Below are 24,976 nucleotides of genomic sequence, written 5' to 3'. Positions count from 1 at the left end.
TTTTGGCGAATATGGATACTGTGACATTATTGCAATGCTTTTTTGACTAAAAAATTCACGAACAAGCAGTCAGCAGTGTGTGCAGGTGCATCATCGTGGTGCAAAAGTCATAAATTGTTTCGCCATAAATACGGGCATTTTTTTCGTATAGCTTCACGCAAACGGCGTTGTACTTGTAAATCTGTCTTTATTGATCGTTTGACCTTGTGTCAAGATCTTATGAAGTACAAAGCACTACGCGAAATCACAAAATTACTGTTACTTTCTTAACACACATCGTATATACTTCTGTATCTCTCTTATCTTTTATCATTAGGGCGATTTTACCAAGACCACTTGGGGCCATATCAATTCCTTCGGCGTCGCAAAAATACGCAGATGTATAACTTCCTGAAAATTTTGACTGCTACCTTAGATGGAGCAACACCTGTCTCTCAAATTTTCCCTATATTTTTTTGCAATCCATCTAAAGAAACCGAGCTTCTTTAAGGCTGACCCGAGAATTCTTCTGCTGTGTGCAGCATATGAAAATTTTTGATGTAAGCCTAGCACTCGACTGCCTTACCTCTTATGAGTCGGTTAATTTGATTCCATCTATTATACCTGTACACGTACTTTCAATTCGTCGTGCCCCCCTTCTTCTTAAATTCCAATACTTCAAGCACTCTACGTATTCTGATGTCTAATTCTAATCCAAATTCCTTAAATCGCACCAAAATGGAACATGTGTATCGACTCACAAGGGTCCTATTTTGAGGAATATTAGCTTAAGATATGTAAAAGTGTAATAAATTTTTTTTCCTGAGCTCAGTACACTTATTTTCCAGACGAACCCTGTATACTTATATCAGGCATTTTGACGACAGAAATTGGCGACGCTAAATCGCAGGCCGTGCAGCTTAATTAGGTGCATTATTAATGTTGATATTACTTTAAATTTTGTGGAAATAAAACTTCCTTGTCTTAAATAATACTTGCGATTAGCACACATGTTTCTCCGCAATTTCCAGAGTAATTCAGTTTTTGTGTAAGTGGTGCCACGAGACTCCAAATATTTTTAACGGCGCGCGTTGGGGATGTATTCAAAACTTAAGTGATGATCGTTTAAAAGAGACTTTCAAAAATCATTTTGTGCAAGGTTTCCCGATCTCCACTTCCAAACTCCCCTTTGTAGTGGTTACCCAGGTGACACCCAACGACATGACCACAGCCTAAGCGGGTCTCATAAATACGGCTTAATATCACGGCTAATATTTCAACCTTAAAAAAATTACCGCAGGCAAAACTACAACAAATATGTATTTGAGGAAAATAATTAAAACATTTTCTATTACATATGACTGAGTGAAATGTAATTGATAAGCATTTATAACAAAAGAAATAATTAGATTTTAGAAATATTGAGGGCGATTTCTTGTTAATGTAAATTATCATTCCTTTCCCACACTAGAATCTATTTTTTAACATTTGTCCCCTCCATCAATGTTAAATTGTATATCAATGAAATTTATTAATGATGGATTTATAATATGCAGTTACAGAATGACACAAACAATTTTAGTATAATTCTAGCAATAGCATTAAGCGGATAGCTGTGGTGTGGACACTCAAATGCTGTGAATCGGTGTCAATAGCACTGGAGAGTTCCAGTTATTATTTATTTCCTTGAGACCACTGACGAGGATTTATTAATACGTAATGTATAATATTCGAACATTTGCCATATGTAATAATAGGCCTCTCCATTCTGATCTTTTTGTTTGTTTTTCTTTCTTCAGAGTAATTAAGGCAATGTGTAGTAAATCACTTTAAACAGTGCTTTCAACCTAGTAACTCGCATAGAGAAAAGTAATCCCCATCACTTTTACAAAAGGTGCCTGTAAATTCAAGTTGCGCACATCAGTTTCCCATCAATATAATTGACATTATTTTTTCAATGGCCCCTTCTCACCATCATGGACTCAATTTCATTAGCCAAAAGTTGAACTAAATCCCAAATTGAAAAGTGAGAAAATCCTCAACCCATCTCATATTATTAATCAACTTTTGATTATTGAGCCCATCGGGTGACAATTCCATGGTCCTAAGGCAATTATTTTTCAGTTAATCTCGACGCCTCAAATGAAATTTTAATCATTGAAATTGTAACTAAATCGCAATTTCAATTTTTTAAGTAACCTGTACGTGCAATTGACATGCCTGAATAATCCGCCAGAGGTTTTATGAAATTTCTCTAAACTGAGACAATAGTATTTTTTTTAATGCTTTGGCGTACAATCTGTTGTTTACAAAGAAGATCTTTCAATATAAAAATTAATTATTATGAGTGGAATGATAAACGGAATTTCTTCTTCGATCTTATCTTGAAAAGCTCGTAGATACCGTCGCTGATTTTCCTAGATGAGAATAACCTTTTAATATAAACTGTTACGTCTGTTTCCTCTTATATACGATACGTCCAAGGAACCCAATATCCCCGGCGGTGTGCGAGCATTGATGACAATGAATAAAGAATAGAAAATAGGGCAAAGAGATTAAATTAGAAGAGGCGAACTTTATCAAAATGTAATCACGTATTGTCCAAGGAAAACGTTATTCCAAATTCTTCAGTTCTGGCATCGAATTCTCTCTAGTTAATTTTAGTACCTCATGTGCAAATATTAATTTTCATTAGGAATAATCAATTAAAATTGATTTTTGAAACCAAATATTCTTCAGTAATTATGATTCAGAGTTTGACATTCTTTGCACTAAAAAGTATAACTATAGCTTTTAATTGAAGGTAAATACTATTTACGAATCGTACTGTCATTCGTTTGGACTTTATTCGTACCAGAAGAAGATGAGATTTAAGAAATGATGTGCTCTCATTGTCCGATTGCTTTTTAAATAATTATTTGCCAGTCGAACAAAAACTTAAAAAAGAAAATACCCTGCTGGGATTTCTCTCGCCATTTATTTTCGTTGATGACACACTCATGCTCTTTCTTTCACCCCGTTTGGAGTCCTAGAAAGAATTTGATGAAGCCAATGAAGTGGAAACAAAAACAGCACAAAAGAACTGCTGAGCTCGTTTCTTCTCTCCGTCCAGGAAAAAAATACAATCAAATGGAATGAAACAGATGTCTCGGACGAGGACATCTTAACGACCGAATAAACATGGCATTCTCGTTCGAGCAGAAAAGGAAAAGACATTGGAATGGAATTTGGGAAATTTGGGCGGATCTGAAGAAATAATAAGACTTGTGTGAGGGCGACTGTGCCAAAGATAGAGGAAAACAATGCTTTTAGTATTATTAAGAGTAATGAAATGAAAACATCTTATCGATGAAAACGCGAAATTCGCACCCGGCACTTATATTTTATTGGGGGTATTAGCTTAGCTTAAAAAATGGACATTTTAGTAAATCTTTCAATTGTAGAGAAGTATTTAGTAATAATATATTTGTGTGTACAGTTACAAGTACAAAGCAAACGATTATGACACTGTTAAAAACATGGTGATTGTTTTTCACATAGTGCTAAAAGTATAAATATTTAGCATGAAGTCGGTGTCATTCTTTTGTGTCTTCAAAGTCCTCAATTACTCTTGTGGACATCTTAGAAAGGGACTAATCATTGTCTGTAGAAAAATAGTGGAAATTTTTCTATAGTATTACCTTGTTCTCTTTCAAATTATAAAATTCTAAAAATCTGGATGTAAAAATATGTTTTTTATGATCCCATCGATCCTCTTTTAAAGAAGGATTTGTGGTCAATCAGGGACAGAAAAGGGAAAAATATCCACCCTCCCCTGAACGTCAGAATTTTACACATGCCCTAGTGTCTGATTAGAGGTGACCCTAATCTCTCACCCTTCTCTCCATAGTTACATCTTCACTAAAGCTTAATTCACGCCTATCAAAATTATGACATGGCTCTGATTTCTGCGGTCATAAGTGGTTACCGAACATTATTAACAGGGCTTGACCAACTAATATCTCCTCTTAGAAAATATCTAAAAATTAGTGTCTTAATTTTTAGGCAAAATTAACACTACTTTAACGAGAGCAATGGTTATCCTCTAAATTTATTTATCCATGAGATATCCGTTTAAATAATTTAATTTGTTAATACTGTGAAACTGAATCCATGCAAAGTTATAGGATGACGTAGTTTTTACGTAAAAAAATAATTTATAGTCATTTAAATCAACTTTTACTGATTACAGTTTTTCTCTTATTTTAAATACTGGCTTCTTGGAATAAAGTATTGAAAGTAGTGTTGATTTTCTTTTATGTACTTTACTCGTTAATGTAGGTTTTAAATGGACCCAACAAGCAAATATTTCTCTTGTCTCTCCTAAAAAAATAAGTGCTCATTTATATTTTTCTTAATTCGTCCAATGTGTATACGCATATGTTTAACGGCACATAGAAAGCTGGGGGGAGTATTTTACCAAGAAAGAAAAGAATTCTAGTCATTCAGAAAATTGTGACATTTGTTTTGGAAAGGTTAAAAATTATTTCTATTAGACAGCAACATTTTAAATAAAAACTTCACAAAATTACTCGCACAGAGGATTCATTTTGATTCAGTTTCCATGTCATCATACGTTTATAGGATATTTTACTCAAAATTTCTTACTGTCACTTTTGTATGATTCGCGCGGTAAAAAATAAGTTGGCCCTCTGTGGATGGAAAAGTATAATTAGAATTAATTACGAATTGGATTTAAAGGAGTGTATGTAAAGAGCTTCGTCCATTGCTAAAATTGTAATAGTTAAGAAATACAAGCTTGCATGACAAATCGAATTTCCTTTATTAATACGGTAGGTAAATAATTAATAACTCACAGAAATTTCATAAAGTCAGGTTTTAACTTAAATGCACCAACACAAGATCAAATCCATGGAAGAATAAATTTTGAAAACAGAAAAATAATATGAGTAGAATCATAAGTTCCGGGGAAAATAATGATGAAACGTTTGCGTGGGATTAAGATAAGAGCAGAAGGGTTTCGAGGCATTCCGCGCCAATTACCTCGGTATTTATGATAAAAGATGGCTCATAACTACTCCCACCTACGTGGTTCTGTTGGTTTAAAAAATCTTAAAATTAAATCAAATGAGGATCCGGAACGGGGGTAATTACTCCCGGATGCTGTTGTTTAGAACGAAGGGATTCCCTGATTAGGGAATCGAGGCATAAAAATGTGAAGCTTGCACAAAAGGCTTGGCAATGATTCTTAGTCGAAAAAACTTTTAATGCAATTCAAAATCTACGTTAACCAGCGTTCTTGAATTTAGGCTAAGTACTTGAGGAGCTGAATTGGATTTCGAAAGTCCTTTTTTGTTCCCCAAAGCAAAAACTTTGTTATCTTGAGGTAGAGTTAATTAGTCTACTAGCAAGATCTCGTCATAGCGCAGAGCACTTTGTAAAATAGCATTTGTAAATGCTAAAAGGCATTAAAATGAGGTGGGAGTAAAGCATCTTTAAATAAATCACTTTCTGCTTTCTATTTCAGGCGTTTTTATTATTACCTTATTTCTCAAAACCATCCTCGCTGTATTTACGAACATCTGATATTTCGAGTTTACACTCCCCGCAAAGTGATATGAATATCTCTCTTTTCCGTAGATAAAGGATATTTTCTAATATCAAGCTTTAGTTTTTCGTCCATGAGACCACGTGAAAAAGTCTTCATAATAGTTGGCCATCTCGGTGGAATACAAAAATCAAAATTTACTATTTCACCTAAATCATACAATGGTGCTTAAAATTTCACATTAATTTGAATTTGCATTAAATTTATTTCAATTATTTATCCCATAACTTTCGGAATGTCAAGGAATTAACTAGGTCTTTCTTACCTCCATTACAGATTCTCCAGCTGCAAATGAATGACTACAGATACCACTACATGTTCACCACCTTTGTAAGTATGACTTATATTATACTTCTTTGTAGTTATTTTTTTACGCAGGTACATGAAAAATTTAGTTTTACCATGCAAAATATAACTCCTGAGGTTTTTTCTAATATCAACATTCATTTTGTGTAGGTTTAGACAGCTTTTGGTCCAGCAAATTGCAGTTCAAGTCTAGTTAAACCAAAAGGGAGCTAGTTTTTTCTAGCGAGCTTTCTGTCATTATGACACAATTTTTTCCGCAATATAAGGCCGTTTGCCAAATGTATGGGCTAGCTGCCAAGAATCAGAATCGTTTTTATAAATCAAGGCCGTATGCCAAAATTCAGAATCGATTATCCTCTATACCAGTTATCAGGGTTCCTCGCCACATATCAGATCCAATTGTTGTAAATTAAGGTCCATGATACCGGAAAGTCTTGTTTACTGTCTCTTCCACATACGGAAGTGACATACGTTTATTTCCAATGTCGACAATGCTTTACCTCCAGGGCAACTTTCCGTGGTGTCAGGAGCATCGCTTTCAATAATTGTGCTAAGGAATATTTCTAAATGCCTACCGTCAATTACTTTTCAAGTACGTTAAACACATAAAATTTTCACTCCCTCTCGGCGAGTGAGTTTCGCAATAAATCTTGGTTTGAGGCAACAAAAATAAATTTTATTTTTTTATTTCTTTCATGCTGCCTTGTCACTTCAATCTAATTTCGCCTCTGACCCATTTTTACATTCTGACATTCCTTTTTAATTCTGAAACTTCTAATGAGTATTGTACTTAATCTCTTACTGCTTTTATGAAAAGATTGGCCTAGATATGAAAGAAATCATCAATTCCTTCAATCATGTCGCCGTTCGCACTCACTATTCATTCATTCTTTTCGTCCTCCGCATCAAAGACACTAATTTCGGCTCAGTCTCGTAAACCTATCTAACCCAACTGTCACACATAAAAATCTCTATCAATTTTCGTGACAATGAATCTTGCTGATATCATACCATTATTCTAATAATTGTTAATAATTTTCTGAAGATCCCATTCACTTAGACACTCGTATTTCCGTACATTACTTTTATAACATTCAGTAAATTCTATTAAATACCTTATTCTCTCAAAACCGTCCACAGGACTCCTCAATTCAGGCCGTCATATGCTTTCTCCTTCTCCAAAAATTCGCAAATATTTTGAAAACAAATGCAAAGATCAACATTTCACAATGCTACATCTGATTCAATAAATTTTTCTGTGTTAAATTCAGCTATTAGTCTATTAATCGGCTACTAGGACTAATAATTTGTGTGTGTGTGTGTGTGTATATGTATATATATATATATATATATATATATATATATATATATATATATATATATTTATTTATTTATTTATTTATAACATATTATATATTTTATATATATTATTATTAGGTAATCTGCCGGTTAAGGTAGGTTTTTGGATGGACGTAATTACTAATTAAATAATTTGTGACCCCTAGCAACAAACAACATCCTATTTTACATCAGGTCCCTCTTCAGCTCTGAGTACTTTCTTCCTCCCTTCATCCCGTCCAACATCCCTATAATAATAATATATATATATATATATATATATATATATATATATATATATAAACACTGATATAGATTTTTAAAACATTGAAACACAAATAAAGAACACTAACATACAAATTTAACAACAAAATCTATTTATAAACAATTTTCACTGCAATGGGTACGCATATGGCTGCTGCATACGCCAATCCTTTTATGGGCAAACTTGAACATACCTTTCTCCACCAAAAAACTCTTAAACCACTCTTCTGGGTCCACTGCAAAGACGAAATTTTCCTCCTTCCGCACCACGGAAGCGAAACTTTATCCTCTTTCATTTCTTCTATGAAATCCTTCTTCTCGGTTTATTTCACTTCATCAATATCTGATTCAAATATCACTTTCCTAGATATCGAAATTCACCTCCAGAACTTAAATGCAACACCTCAGTGCACAGTAAACAGACCAACAACCGACAATACCTTCATTTCAAGAGCTGCCACCCATCGCATACAAAACGCTCCATCTCTGTCTCACTCTTAGTTCGTAGCCTCCGTCTCCGTACAAGAGCCCCTCCGAACAGAAGTACATGGAACAGCAACATGACGTGGGTACCCTGAAAAACTACTGAACAGTAAAATTCTCAAACCGTCAACCAAATACACTCCTCTCCCCAAACCAAACCGCCAAAAAGCCCTAACCTTATCACCAGTTTCTTCCCCGTAACCCAAAAAATAAAAAATATAATCCGTGAACTCTTCCCAATTATCAATAACAGTTAGTTCACATCACTTTTGTTCCCTCATTGTCCCTCCGCTTCGCTAAACCGCCTGTCGAACTTGCGAGACATCTTCAAGTTGACGAGGCCACCTTGTCTCTTCTTCGCCCATTTCCGCATCATGCAACCGCCCATGCTACAAACGCTACCATCTTCTAAGACCCTCCACCTCCCTTATTACCAATTCCCAACGCGAAACCACCTGCACCTCAAAAAAAATACCGCTTCTCCTGTAACTTCTGCCCTGCCTTCTTTAAATAGAATGCATGATAATATTACATGAGGCAACGCCTCTTATGAGTGATTTACATCGCTTATGTAAACCTTCAAAACAAATGTTTCATGCATTTATTTTGTATAAACCATTTATACTGTTCGTGTCAAATTTTTTTCTCGATACAACTAAATTTTAAATCTCTTAGGGTGGTATGAAATAACTTGCTGTGTACTTATCCTTGAAATTTCATAGAAGAGAGAGAGCGCCTATTTGTTTATCAGCGTTTGCTAAAATATTTTTTCATTGCCTTGAAATTTCTTGTTTGATTTTTTGATAAATTGGAGGATGAAACATTTAATATATCTTTGTCTATTCAGTGTCTGGCATAATTCTCAGCCATAATGGATTGGTTTGTTACCCCCATGTTACAACAGCTAGGCATGAATTCACTACAGACCAGGAAGAATTTATTCCGTGAAAATTAGAATGGTACCCTACAGAGGTCTGATTCCTTGATAAAGAAAAATGGAATAAAATGTCCAAATCATCAACAAAAAATAGGTACTTTATGTCAACTGGGCAGATGGAATGGATAGAGAGTAAGTTTACTGAAGGATAAAATATAAAAAGACCGTATAGAGTGCCACGCTGGAAAGCTGGAAGGAACCCACTTGGATAATATTACTCTCCTAATTGATTTTTATCGGCTTCTATATAAATTAAGGTCATGCGAGGAATACCCACACCTATGACAAACAAGTAAAAATTTCATAATGAAAACTTCGTTGCAATTTTCCACAGTTAAAACTTTATTGCCGACCATGGTTTCGATACACTGTATCATCATCAGGTGAGGAATAGTGCAAGGAGATGGGATATATATACCAAGCTACAAGAAGGGGTGGCAGGGGAGGAGGGAGCGGGGGGAAGGGGGGGTTGTCATGAAGAGAAAGGCAGGAAAAACCAATGGAACCCCCGAAGTGCGGGCAGCTCACTCTTCGGGGGGAGGAGGGGGAGGGAAAGGTGTCGTCATAAAGGGCACTGAGGGAAGTTAATGGACAAAAGTGGGGAGGGGTACGAGAGGAACTGAATGTCATTAAGTAGCTCTATCTTCTGGTTTCTCCGTTGGATAATCTCTAAACTCTCGAGAGCGTCCAATTTCTTGCTCTTATGGAATTTGTGCAACGGCTTAAATTCAAAATCCGGGGAATGGTTCTTCTCCAAGAGGTGGGTGGCAAAGATGGATGTGGTGTTGCCTAACGTATAACATTTCCGATGCTCCTTGATGCGTGTGGCGAAATTTCGTCCAGTCTGTCCCACATAAGTTGCATTACATTGGCACTTTAATTCATAAACACCACACTGTTTTTCGATGTCAAATTTATCTTTGTTTAAGCAAAGTGCTTTGGATATGGAAAAAGGGGTGTAAAATGAAACACGGAATTTATCCTTGGGTAGAATGTTGGCAATTCTATAGGACAAAGAGTTTGAGAAGGGGATTTTGCACCATTTACGCGAGGGGTTGGAGTATGGCAGGAGGGTTGTGTGGAGCTCGACGGCACTTTTTCTCAGTTTTTTCCTTAATAGGGAATCAATGAGGTCGCCGTTGTAGCCATTCCTCTCTGCAATGAACTTGATGGTGGTGAGTTCTCGGTCAAAGGAAGTTTTAGGCATTGGAATGCTGATTAATCTGTGAAGCATGCAGTGGAAGCTTGCCAGCTTATGGGAAATGGGATGGCAAGAATCAGAAGGAATCACTAGGTCCGTATACGTGGGTTTCCTATAGATGGAAAAGACATGTTGGCTCTCTTTGATTTCAATCCCGAGGTCCAAGAAATTTATTGACTGGTTCACTCCCATTTCCATAGTGAAATTAATTGAATTATGCCTGTTGTTTAAGAACTGCACCAATTGGCCCAACTGCCTTTCACTACCAGACCAACAATATAGTATGTCGTCCACATACCTATACCAATAGACGATGTTCTTAATAAGTTTTTCGTTGGAATCAAACATCTTTTCTTCAAAAAAGTCCATAAAGACTTCGGCTAACAGGGGAGAGAGAGGGGAGCCCATGGCAAGACCGTTTTTTTGCTTATAGTATGTACCATTGAAAAGGAAGTAATTTTGTTCCACACATATGTTGAGAAGCATAGAAATTTCTTGGATGAGGAGTTGGTTGGCTCCGGCCTTGCACAGTATGTTCTTGGCTTGTTCACTTTTCGTAAGTAAAAATTTCAGTTGAGTAGTTCACAGGATGCAAGAGAGTTATTAGCAGTTGAGTAAAATAAAGGTCTGTAGTCAATAAATATTAGGATTGAAAGTGTGAATGAATAAAAAATCGACACTTGTATTTTTCGTGATTATTTATTAAGCGTGGGGAAAATGATAGTGTAAAGTTTTTATTCATTGAATCCTATTCTCACATTTTTTCTTGCAGAAAAAGAGCAGATATAGTATGACATTTCAATAATCGCAAATGAACGTGGTAGTTAATGATCAAATCGATTAAGGTTGCTTAACAAAAGTTTGAGATTTGGAATTTCGACCGATTTTTTTACCTATCTCCGCGAGCGGTCAATTAATAAGTGCGATATAACTTTAGCATTTGCAGCACCTGTAGCCGCAATCGGCGATTGCGAATAAGCAATTACTTCGGTGTCGGAAGTTAACTAGAATGCTTCCTACTTTTCTAAAAGTCTTAACCCTGGCTTCTCTCCCGCATCTAATCCGAGTCCCTGCAGGGAAAAAAATTGTAAGGAAATTTTCCAATCAGTGAGACAAATCAAAGAATTTTTCATGGGGATGGAGCCCCAAATTAAGAATTAAGCGCAAAAGTAGACTCTCCACTTTCCATTGGGACATGATGACAAGCCCGGAGCGGTCCGAGAGAGAGAGAGAGAAAACTTCGTTTCACTCAAAAGTTTCCGCATCTTGCGGTGAGAGGGATGGAGGAGAGAGAGAGGCATGGGTAAAGGTGGATGAAAGGAGTGTGAGAGAAGCCCATTCCTCCTGCCGGAGAGAATACTCCAGGAGATCCACTATGAAGTCCATCGACAGCTCCTTAAAAAAGTTGGACGTCCACCCGAAGTGCGCAAACTCCTTTTCGAACCTACTTTCGTCCTCTAAGGCACACCCTCATTCCAGCAGGCCTCTCCAATCCTTTTTTGTTTCATTTGTATGTGCATACTTGTGTGTGTGTGTATATATATATATATATATATATATATATATATATATATATATATATATATATATATATATATACATATGGACACTTAGTGCTTTTACTTAAGGCCAAACAATTAAATCAAGGAAGGGGAATAAATGAATACATCTGAGATTCGTCAGTAAACGACAGAAAAAATGACAAGCCCCTGAAAACAAGGCCCACGATGAATAAGAGAATACCGTAGCAATTGTTTAAAAGAGATATTTCTCGTAGCACGCCAGATACCTTGATACGTACTCCAGTCGGTGACAATACAACGTCATCTCTGCATTGATGTTGATGAACGACATTTCGAGCGGTGGTTTTGAACGGCATTAATTATCAATGTAACCTGTCAGTTCTTATCACCTTTAATTGATCACGTTTCCTAAAACACGCCTGAGCAATCGGACAGTGTTTTTATTTGATCGAAGGCGTTAAATAACCCGGAGCTATAACTTGTTTGAGGAATTGCAGGTGAGCATAGGTGTGTGGTTGCAAATCCACGTTCTTCATCACGGTAACACAAAGAAAATGGTGCATGCGCCTTCTCGATTATTTGATCTGATTAAGTTATACCCTACATGGGTCCGCGTGGGTTATTTTCTTCAGGATTCTTCAGACTGCAGGAGTTTTGAAGCCTCTGCACCCCACGCCACGTCGGCCTCCTCTATCCGTCCGGCTCCTTCACATTCCACCCCTACCGCACCCAGACTCCTGCGGCTGAAATGCGAATGGTATTGAAGGAGTCGGGCGGGGAGGAGAAAGAGAGAGAGGGGGAGAGGGGAAGGGGCAGAGGGGAAACAAAAGCGAGGCGACGGACGCAAGTAGAAGTTTTCAGACTTTCAGACAGGGTGGGGCTTGAGAGAAGAGAAAAAAGCATGGTGACGGTCTAGGGGAGAAAGGATTTCAGAGGAGTCGGGAGAGGGGGAGTACCGGTCCTTTCTTTTGCTGGAGGAAGACTGGAGTGAAATTGAGGCTGCCTTTGTCTCTTTGTGTTTTTTTTTCGGCGGGGTTGAAGTCGGAGAGGGGGTCTGGTGTGGGAAATGGGTTTGAAGTTGAAATAACGATTGCTCCCAAGGACCGTTTTCTTTGTTTTCCCATTAAAACTGTCCTTCCGAAAACATATTAAGGGTACGCAATCTCTGTCAAAAAGAGGTCGATTAGTCATTTTTTTCCGTCCGTCTTTGTAATTCTTTCGTCAGACCTAACCGCAGCTCCATTGTGTCTTGATGGAAAGGTTTAACTGCGTGCTATGAATGTGGGAAGGTGACGGAAAGGCAGTTCTCTTAAGGGTTTTCTCTCTCTCTCTCTCTCAACAGGAGTCATATAGAAGTTACTTTCTGTTTTCTTACAAATGTTCTTCTTCAAGATGCCCACTTCATTCGGGTGTACTGGTGTAATCTGCATAATTTTACTAAACTTATGATCATCTCCCCCTATCATTTCATTTGTTACTTTGCATTCTTGGTAAGGCTTTTACTTTGCATTTTTGGTCCCCAAAATTATTGGTAAAGTGGTTATTTCATCGCTCTCCACACTGAGGCCCAGTTTTAAATCGACTTCCTTGGTTTAGCAGTAATCTATTACCATTATGGCGCTCCTTACCAACTATGCCCCGCCTCCTACTTATAGGTTGAGATTTGGAAGGAAGAGAAGCAATGAGGAGAGAAATTATGAAGTTTATTGGGCTTCAAATGTGTAACTTTTCAATCAAAGCGCCCTTTCAATATATCCTCAAAATTGAAAGAATTTCACGTGGAATTATCCAATAAAGATACTTTTAAACTTAATATTTTGCGGAAAAAAGAAAATAAGAATATGAAGGCATGAAGGCAATATGATGAATATGTTTGGGGCTTACGGCCAGCGTATTTATCACTCGTAACAATCGATTCGATCAAACAAACATCTAATTTCTCACATCCTTGGGCACATGATAATTATTATTGAACTAGATAGTCTACATTTTAAGGTAGGTTTTAGATCAACATATCATGAACGACGATACATTTCATCCTAAAAATACATCTCTCCAAAAAAACACAACTTTACATCTGGCATTACCGTAGACCCTTCTTCAATTCAGCATACTTCCTTCCTGTTACTATAGCAAATACCATAAAAGTTCAATATAGTTACGTAATTGCCACGGGAATATTAAAATCAATTACAGAACATAAATAGTTACTTTCTTGAAAGTTGTGTGCTCTTTAAGCACCCACTACTCACTTAATAAAAATTAAGCTTACCTTCCCCTATTTAGGACAGCCAGAAACGGTAATGCGTTTTCATTTCCATTAATTTATATACTTTGAAGGGCTGCAAGCATTGCTGAGTAAATTGGAAATTCAGTGCGACAGGTATGGGATGAGAATCAACATTAGTAAAACAAAGGTCATGCGATTTTCTAGAAAGAAAAAGGCCAAGCTTAACATTAAAATAGGAGGGCAAAAACTAGAGCAGGTAGAACAGTTTACGTATCTCGGTAGTGTTTTGGACCAACACGGTCAAAGTAGTAGGGACGTAAGGAGAAGAATTGCGCTCGGCAAAGAGGCTTTCACAAGGAGGAGGGAGTTGATGACAGGGACGTTGAGTAAGGATGTTAAGAAAAGACTCGTAAAAACTTTGATATAGAGCGTAGCTATGTACGGCGCGGAAACATGGTCATTGAAACAGGAGGATAGACGTAGATTGGAGGCTTTTGAAATGTGGGTGTGGAGAAGAATGGAGAAGGTGAAATGGACAGAGAAGAAAACAAATGAGGAAGTACTTGAAATGGTGGGCGAGGACAGGGGTTTGTTAGAAGCAATCCTATGGAGGCAGGAAAAGTGGATGAAGGGGGTTTTGACCGGCAGTGGGATGTTGAAGACGGTGATAGAGGGTAGAATGTTGGGCAAAAGAGGAAAAGGAAGGAAAAGGATAGGGATGTTGGACGGAATGAAGGGAGGAAGAAAGTACTCAGAGATGAAGAGGGACCTGATATAGAGTAGGATGATGGATTTTTTTTGTTTTGTTAGGAATAATAAAATGCTTGTTTGGTAGTTGTGTCCATCCAAAAACCTACCTTAACCGGTAGATTACCTTAAAAAAAATATATATACTTTGAATCTTCTATAGGTCAAAATTCTGTTCAATTTGAGCCAATGGAGTTGATAATAGTCTCCAGTCAAATGTTCGTCACTATCGATTTTTTTAAATATCTCATTCTGGATTTTTTTTATTTCAGCAATTTCAGGTTCCATTCAACATGATCTTTTTAATTTACTGTATTTTTTGTTTTCTCATTCTGTATTTGTTTATCATTTATCGCATTTCGCACGAAGTCTTCATTTTACGTCGGGCAAATTCTAGAAGTCTTCGATGGGCTAAGTAAATTAGAGGCATATTTAACTTCAGGAGTGCCACAGGGAAGTGTTTCAGGGCCCATACTCATCTTCATATGCAAGTTGCCACTTTACCGGCATCCCTAGGTTATTTACAGATAACATATTGATTTACAGAGAAATAAGGACACCGGCAGTTTCCGGGTGACCCTTCAGTCACATTTTGGTGCGATTTAAGGAATTTGGATTAAAATTAGACATCAGAATACGTAGAGTGCTTGAAGTATTGGAATTTAAGAAGAAGGGGGGCACGACAAATTGAAAGTACGTATATAATAGATGGAATCAAATTAACCGACTCATAAGAGGTAAGGCAGTCGAGTGCTAGGCTTACATCAAAACTTTTCATATGCTGCACACAGCAGAAGAATTCTCGGGTCAGCCTTAAAGAAGCTCGGTTTCTTTAGATGGATTCCAAAAAAATATAGGGAAAATTTGAGAGACAGGTGTTGCTCCATCTAAGTTAGGCCACATTTGAAAAATGCGTCAATTATTCGGACTCTAAGATGGAATATCTTATTTGAATAACTAGAAAATGCACCAACTATGGTGAAAATTGCTACGAGAACAGAGTAAAGGTTACGGTTATGTTGGAGGAATTACAGTGGGAGTTACTTCATTTATGGAGGTAGCAGTCAAAATTTTCAGGAAGTTACACATCTGCGTATTTTTGCGACGCAATATAGGGAAAATTTGAGAGACAGGTGTTGCTCCATCTAAGTTAGGCCACATTTGAAAAATGCGTCAATTATTCGGACTCTAAGATGGAATATCTTATTTGAATAACTAGAAAATGCACCAACTATGGTGAAAATTGCTACGAGAACAGAGTAAAGGTTACGGTTATGTTGGAGGAATTACAGTGGGAGTTACTTCATTTATGGAGGTAGCAGTCAAAATTTTCAGGAAGTTACACATCTGCGTATTTTTGCGACGCCGAGGGAATCGATATGGCCCCAAGTGGTCTTGGTAAAATCGCCCTAATGATAAAAGATAAGAGAGAGAGACACCATCAACTACAGTATCAAATACCCTAGTTCTTCCCTTCTACGATACACAGATTTGACAAAACCAACCCCGTTCACCCAAATATATTTTCTTAAATACCAAAATTAAATAATAATTGTCTCAATTATAATATGATGCATATAGGTATGCATGCTTAGCAGTATTTATTTATATTGCCAAATATAAATTGATATGTATTCATGGACTAAATGGGTGCATGACTGGTACCCCAGTACGCCCCCGCCACATAGCCTTGCGGAGGCTTGCGATGTATTTTTGGGTATGCATGTAGATATAGAAAAAGACCATTTGTGTGATGTATTGCTGTGATCGTTAAACCCGACTTTTAATATTGAGGGAATTAGTGGTGAATTTCATGCATTGGGAAAACATGACTGATTTATTGAAATATTGTATGTATTCAAATCTATTTTAATATTACTGGAAGAATAAACTGTTCTATAGTGCTTATGTTTAATTTATTGATACACATCGTGTTAGGTTTCGTTGATTTAATCCTAGGTGCAGTAGGTTAGGAATCAGATTCTGAAAAAAAAATTTTTCCTTGTCAAGGTAGGGTTGCGAAGGAATTTAGAGGAAGTTAATATTCTACAGGAGCAGATATGTACTAATTTCGAGTAGAAGTCTTACTATTTTCAGCACTAGGAGATGCAAAGTGTCTACGCATTGAGTATATTTGTGAGAAATATTTTTCAGAGATTTCACTCTCCTTGGTTTACTTAGTCCGAGTCCCCTGATATCTGACATGCTAGAAACGCTGGGCTGGGAACCTCTAGAAACTAGAAGAAAAGTAAGCAGACTTTGTGTCTACTAACTCTTCTTATTTCTCCATCATGCCTAGAACATCATAAATATTTCTTCCCGCCAATTTTATTATTTTTCACTCTTTTCCAAACTCACATCTTACAGGCTTCCACTCTACGATTGGGTATCTTTCTGCCTCAAAAATCGTTTCTGACACATTTAAAATAACATTTCATAGGAAATTTTCATTATTTTTGTCTTTACATTTTATTTAATATCTCTAATTTTCCCTTTACATCTAAATGTAATAAAAATTCTCCTTCATCCAAAGATTTTGTCCCGGTACGATACTTTATTCAAGTTTAATATAATAAACCTTGACCTTATAATTTACTTTAATTTGGTCAGGATCGGAGAAAATACCACAACTGAGCCCAAGAGCTTTAATTTTTGTAGTTACAGCTACAATCTAGGAGTTTACAATCACTTTAAAGATTGTGCGTCGGATACGTTCTTGATCTTCAGAGGGACGACGAATAAGTTTTATTGGAAAGTAATGGTAGTTAAATTTTTACTACACTATGCATTTTTTATCAATTGGACGTTAAATGTACGATAAAAACGAAATGCTCTATTTGAATTGCGGAAGTATGTTTAACAGTTAAATACAAAGCCTTTGAGTAATCATATTATTGGTGAACGATAACAAATTGATAAATAAATACTGTATCGAAATCATTAATGTCCAGAGATATATACCAGCTTGAATGGATAATCGTCTGTTTTCCTCAATGTTTTATAGGGTAAATAATAAGCTTCAAATATGAGAGTAATTGGCGAATTTGCGAATTTGAATTATGAGAGTAATTAGCGAATTTGGTATCAATTCTTTCTGTGTTCTCATTTCTTCACGGGGCATGTTCGTTTTATTTAGGCGATTGAAAAAGAATATGACTTTGCAATCAACTCTCAGGAAAAACACTAAAATTGCCTTTTTATTCATTATTAATATATTAATGCATTTATTGACTTTATATACAGACAGTTATATATATATATATATATATATATATATATATATATATATATATATATATATATATATATATATATATATATAGTATAGATATGTATGTATGTATATGTATATGTAATTGTATAATAGACAATTTTCGATTAGATAAATGTGTGCATCTGTTGAAAGTAGAATGAATATGCATAATGCATAGAATAATCTGTAATATACATTGAAAAACTTCATTACATAAAAGGCACAGAAGAAATTAAATTACGTGATTCAAAATTTGTCCGCAGTTTTTCAGCCAAATAATGGTACGCACACGATAAAATTATAAAGAAAATTTGGTGAAACATGTCTTATATTTTGCCAGTAATTTTAAACAATATTGGAGTAACAGTATTATCATTGGACAAGAGTTGCGCTGAGGAAGAGGTTTGAGGCAAGAGATCTTAAGAACAACACTTACGAAAAAAATGAATTTTTCCGTGGAAGCATAATTAAAACATATTGGAAATTTTTTCTCGTAATGATGTACCCAAGCACTGTAATTTTCAGTGCCAAATTTGACGGGGAAAATGGGAGAATCACAGTTAATGAAACTGCCTCAAATGACCTAACGCATATTTTTTTCACACGCCAAATTGATTTTCGATGTGCACCACCCGTACGTATCAAAACCGCCTTCCGGTTTATTATAGTACCTTTATTATCTACCTACATGTCGTTTGAGTGAGTGGTGAATACCTGGTGGTATTCCTCCACCCGCCTGCCTCCGTCCACTGAAGAATTCTAAGAAAAACTTAAATACTTCGCTCTTGAAAAGCTCGGAGAATCGCGTAAGTGATCCATATCATACGTCATGTCAGTCTTTTGGTGTACGAATAAGTGTACCAAACTATACCCTCTCCTACGCCTATGCGTTCCAGATATTTTTTTAGTTGAGGATATGGGTGAATTTCGCTGAGGTAAAAGTCTACTAAAAATCATTCCCGGCTATTCTTATTCATCCGGAAGGTTCACTCTAAATATGCTAAATAATATCTTAAAACCATCAATCTTCAATTTATTTTTAAAATCACAAAAAGTAGGAAATATTAAAAACGATTATGCATAAAATAGAACATATTCAACAATGCTCCGTCGTCATTTTCTAATAGTTGAAATTATTTATACCTTGCGTATATTTTCGGCTCTCAAATCCTGATAAATTAAATATTTGAGGTGAATTTTTATTCATGTATCTCAGCTGTAAGTCAAGGGGAATAATAAATCCAACCCTAATGATGCTTAAGAACCAGGTTTCAGCATGTTCACTAGTCATGACGTGAAACCAGTATGCTTAATCAGGGCAATAAATAATATGTTACGAATATTTGTACTTTCCTACGGAACGAAAAGCGAAAAAGTTAGCATAATTTAAGGTTATTGACAGAAATTGCCGTAGAACACCGCAGAGAAAGTTGATAAATATTTTTCCTTACTGCCATCAATATTAATTTACTCAGCTACTTTTTATTTGTGCTATACTATTTATTTTCTAGTTTACTTAAGGAGTAGTTATGGATAAACTTTCAGATAAATATTTTCATTAAATTGAGGATATTAATGACCATATTTCTCTGCAAAAGGCCTGAGCAGTTGTTTAACCTTAGGTACACAGAGATTTTCTTGTGACTCGTTTGTTTTGCTAGCAGTCGTCGGTAATTCACTCGACAAATGAATAAACGATGATACCAGAGGACAGAACGTACGCTCACATTCAAATAAATTGATTAGTCACGGAAGGCATATCATTTTTGTAATCAAATCTGTTTTTATGCTCGGGGGTAGGAAAAAAAATAATTCACGTTCAAACGTTTTATTTAGGTGAAACAACTGAAAGTATGGATACGATATTTTTTCGAAGGTTAGAGATAATATATTTTGCGATAAAATTTCCACGAGGGCCTGTTTGTTTTGAAAAAACATTACATTTTTTCCACTTTTGAGCACCTACTGCCGACAGTGCTCATTCAGCCGTTTCCCTACTCCAGGCTTATTCCTTATAACACATTGTCTTCGCTAAATTTTATTAATGGGCAATCTTCATGCCCCCTACCACCGACTACCTTGAAGGAGGGCTGTTCACGCCGACACCAAAGGTCTGCAGTAATTATACGCAGACCTGTTTTCCACCGAAAATATTTTAGGGGAAAAGGTGTAGGCACCGGGATGTACTCTCATGCCGGTCGCGGTGAAGATTTTTATTCAATTAGTTTTATGAATAACCGCCAAACTTCTTTCGTCGCTCTCGTCGGAATAATGGAGAAACCTCTTCATCCCTCTCTATCTCTCTTTCTCCACACAACAGCCCCCCACCTCTCCACTCCCCGGCGCCGCACGGTATTATACACGGACCTATCCCTTTCCCCTTAACAGCCTTCCCGCACCCACACCCTTCCCGATCCCCTCCCCCCCCCAAATGTCCTAGCCATTAACCCGCCGCGCTAAGCACACTCACGGCTCCGTGTATTTCATACCCCCATTCTCTCCAGCACGGCTTAGCTCTCAGCTGACAACAATGAAACTCTCGTTCCTTGTTTTGCATCGGTGGCTTTAAATTCACGGTACGCTAAATAGGTCGGAAAACATTCTTAACATGCCCTTAGTACCCAGATTCACGAAAAAAAGAGAGAGAACTTTTAAGTGCGTTCTCCCACCAATCCCATTTTATTCCTATCTCCAACCTCTATCTCTATCACTCTCTCTCTCCCTTTTGTCCATCTAATTTTCCCCTTCGTTCCATATCTCTGGCCGTCGGCAATTATTATAATTTACGGCCGCGGATTTTTTTTTCTCTGATAAAAATCCTACTTGGCCATTAAAGTGTATGAAGCAGCCTACTCGACGGTTTTTTTTTCACGCCAAACCCCACTCGCTACTGGCTTTATCTCTTTTAGAAATTCGAGCAGAAGTAATCCACATTAGCGCATTTTACCGAAGTTGAATTTTCCTCTGAATTTTCGATTTCTTTAGTACTTACCTCGGAGGGCACACAAGTGAATTTCCAGCAACTTGAGGCTTTCGTGTGTTTAGCGGAGATGAATTGAGACAAATGTGTGATTTATTTGCACAGAGAGTGTTATTCTAGGAGGAAAACAAGTGTAAACGGATCTTGAGCAAGAGTCTGAAAAAAATTGCTCGCACTTGCCCACGATGAAAGCATTTCATTGCACAAAGTGATATTTCTTGTACGTTAAATCCTTCCTATTGGACTCGTATTCGTAGAAGCGACGCAATACCCATAGCCAAAAGAATCGTCTTGACGGCAATCAAAATTTTTAGCACATAAAATGAATATTTAATGAAAGAATGAGAGAAAAGTTTCACTCAATTAAGTTCAAAAGATAAAACCTGGGTCTTATAATTTGCAATGCTATAGGCATCACATAAATTTACAAATGGTTATTAGGACGCCATTTTAGGGTGATAAAACATTTCTCCCTTGGACACTAGCTATATATTTTATTAATAACGATATATATTTATTTGTTCCGATCGATTAATTTAGAATATTACTACGTGGGCTGATATAATTCCAGCGCGCGTAGTAAAATATATTATCTGCTTTTAAATGAATCTACTCCTATACATATGAATTAAATTCATGAACTGTCACAAGGAGTGGGACGATGGGAACGATTCTCCCCATTGATCGCTCTTGCATCGAATTATTTGTATCATGCTGAACATTACGTTAACTTGTGAGGTCATTTTTAAAATAAGGTGTTGTTTCAATTTTAACGTTTATACTATGTATAATGTTAATAGTATTCCCAAACCTCCACTTTATGACAAGATATTTCGATAGAATACGAGTAGTCGGAGCATCATACGGTCAACTCTTGATCCTCCGATGTATTATTTGTCTGATTGATGTTTCCACAATGCAACTTGAAGAGGCTCTACCCACGATAAGATAAAACAAATACCGATTTTACATTGAGCATCCTTTGGGCATGCGAAAAAGTATTTATTCTATAAGTTTGCCGAGGGAGGTAAGACGTTTGCTAGAAGTTCGTTGAAAGCTGATTTACTGCTGAAAGTTTTTTTCTTGGCCATGTTCAGTTTTGTTTTCAGTTGGACCGCGAACTTATTCGCCGGGGATAATATCCGTGTTCCGTTCACCAGTGACATTCCCCAATTCCGCAGGATTTCGACGACCCTCCGCAACATGCGGCACTAACAATTAGGTCACTTTTGAATCCAACTGAACGCCTTGCTCTATGCTCATTGCGCCCAAAGAGTGGAACTCGGCCTCAGTTGAATCCACGAAATGGAGGTAGATATACGGAATGTGGATATTACAAGTAAAATTACAGCAATGATAAGCTCGCTCTCTGTCCTTTAATTTTAAAGTATGGTTATTTACCAATGGTGGTTGGAATTTTCGATACCCGGGAAAACTATCTTGCGCTATTAAATCTCAATGCTTGAGGAATTAAATTAGATAACAGGTTCAAAATTAATATAGCGATGCAAAATATTTGATTTCTTTATTGTCCGGCAAAATTTAGGAGTATTATACGACGTTTCCTTGTTGCTTAAACCAAACTTCCTTGGTGAATTTCGGGATACATTTGACGACGGATAATATAGTGACGGAGCGATAATTCTACATCTACTCTAATAGAAATAATATAGTTGTTATAAATAGTTTTCTAAGATTCTCCGAGTCAATGATGTTTCTTTTAATCTGTCATTTTAAATTATATTATAGCGTTGTATTTTCTTATATCGGGGCAGTTGAATTAATATAACAAGCTCAGTAAAGAAAATAATTGGTAAATTTTGTGTACATTGTTAGCTCAGCCCCTTGATAAATATAGAATGGCCTAATTTTTAAGCTCAAAGAAACTATGGAAAAATTTGAGTAGGTAGTTCTAGAACAGTTGCATACTAATGTTCAGCAAATACAGTAGTCTCATTGAAAATATTCTTGTTTTCTAGACTAGAGGGAGAGACATTTCCAGCGAAATGCTCTCGCATTTGCAAGTCCAGTGTTACTATTTATCCTTTCCAAAATCATTTAAGCCGATGAACTTACTTCTATAACTAGTTAAAACAAATTTTCCAGATACAGTGATTTAAAATAATCTTTAGTGCTAATAGTATGAAATGTACTTTTTTGTGTAATTCGTATTTATTTTAATGTGATAGAAGGGAGAACGTTTGATGAGCGTGGAAAAAATAGGATGAGCATGTTGAACGAAATGATGTGGTATAGGAAGTATCCGGAACTAAAGAAGGGTTCATTTTAGAGCTTGATATCAGGTTTATTTGTTAGGTAAGTTAAGGAAATGTTGTACCACTGCACAGCCTATGTTCAGTCAAAATCTATCTCATCTGGCTGAATAACATTCATTGCTTTTCAACGGTAGTAAGAATTTAGAAAAGGGACAAGCAATTTTTCTAAGATCCATTTTCACCCTTGTTTTACGGTGATTTTTGTGCAATTTCATTTTTACAAAGTCATTGCGGAGTTAGTAAAAAGGCCAAACAATTTCCAACCTTTTGTTGATTCCACTCCTTCATTCACAAATCATCCAGGATACTTTCTGGGTATCACAGATTCCCAAATATCACAGGAATACTTCCGAAATACGAGCGCCATGCCCCTACGTCAGGTTGACTTTTGCTAGCAAACTTTGCATCCCCAATCACATCGTTGCTCTCATACATAGGATTATCAAAAATATATCCCTGGCTATATTCAACCTACGCTGTAATCTCTTGAATAAATTACAGCATTGAAAAATCCTTGAACCCATGTAGAATCAGAAATTGTGCACATTGATATAAAAATCAAAGCAGGTGGGACACAAAGGCGCGAAAGCCAATTCCGCCACACCTTCTAGAATTCCAGCCTCCTTCCCCTCGCTTCTGGGCAAAGGTTAAGCACGCGATGACGTTTCGGAGGTCAAGAGAGGGGTGCAGGCACCAAGGGGATTGTAGTTGGTGGTTTTGAAGAACACCAACCTGCGATAGAAGCTTTTGAAGCTGGTCTCCAAGGCCCCAGCGACGGCGGAGTCTTACTAATTCGGAAACGGGAGCCACGCCAAATGGCTTTGTCATTAAGCCCGCATCGGATGGTCCGGAGTGGACGAAGTGCCTCGGAAAGCGGCCGTGAGCGGATAAGAGAGGTAGAGAAAGCCGTGTGGGTAGACGAACAGAAAGAATAGGCCAAGCATTGGCGAATGAAATCCAACCCAGTCCTGTGATAGAAGGACATATGTGTATGTGTGCCAACATTCCCTAGAGGGAACAAGCATAGATGCATGCGTGGGAAAATTCCTCGCCTTTTACTTTCATCGCATTCATATTTTTTTCAGATTGGGATAGAAATTTGTTTATAAGCTATATATCGCGTCAATATTTTAGTACCTCGATATTTTGCTTCACTATAAAAAAATATCCCATCCGCAGTAATTAACTCGCAGATGTATTGTGATATGTGAGTATAGAGCTCACCCCGCAGTAACAAAAACGTAAAGAAAGTAATGAATAGACACCATAACTTTAAAGGGGTAAGTTACTTCCCCGAGCAACCCCTTGATTTCCTACAAAGTTTTACCAACCAGAAAATTGAGGCAAATGGATTGTTACATAGTGTTTTTCAAAGGCACCACATGGATTCAAACCCGGGACCGACCAGGTAGGTATCGGCGCTGTACCAACTAACTCACTATGTTGCCACAAAAATAATATCATGTATTCATTTTGTAGGTCACCTTTAGAAAGTGAAGTATAATGTAAAGAATAGAGGCCAATACTTTTGATTTCACCTGCATCTAATGCGGTACTTATTACGCTAGAATTTACATATGGCTAAGCACATTTTTGAAGGATTGCCATAGTTTTTGTTGGAAATACGTTTTGCTTATATTTATTGCCATAGATGCCATATTATTTTCGTCTATTTTTAGTTTTTCCAGTTTATTTCTATAGCTTAAATGATAAAGTAAATACTACACGTAAATATAAAATAAATAAACATTCACTTCAGAGATCTCGCTACTTTCCGATAAAAATGTCATCCGCACGGCACATTAGTGATGATGGATGTAGCAGATATAAGAAACAAGTCATCATTCTTCT

At 36.7% G+C, this 24,976-nt stretch overlaps 1 protein-coding gene across 1 annotated transcript in view; it reads left to right on the top strand.

Moving 5' to 3' along the window:
* The window catches only part of LOC139701162 (glutamate receptor ionotropic, kainate 1-like), a 469,093-nt gene that overhangs the window by 369,276 nt on the left and 74,841 nt on the right, over positions 1 to 24,976 (top strand). Inside the window, exon 5 of the mRNA XM_071599737.1 lies at positions 5,864 to 5,917. Within this exon, the coding sequence (XP_071455838.1) occupies positions 5,864 to 5,917 (54 nt within the window). The remainder of the gene's footprint in view (positions 1 to 5,863; positions 5,918 to 24,976) is intronic.

This window comes from Hetaerina americana, unplaced genomic scaffold (assembly GCF_022747635.1).
Source record: "Hetaerina americana unplaced genomic scaffold, ioHetAmer1.1.p SCAF_11, whole genome shotgun sequence".
In the NCBI taxonomy this organism is placed as follows: Eukaryota; Metazoa; Arthropoda; class Insecta; order Odonata; family Calopterygidae; genus Hetaerina; species Hetaerina americana.
The sequence above is the reverse complement of the archived record's forward strand: the minus strand, read 5'-3'. Positions and strand labels throughout refer to the sequence as shown.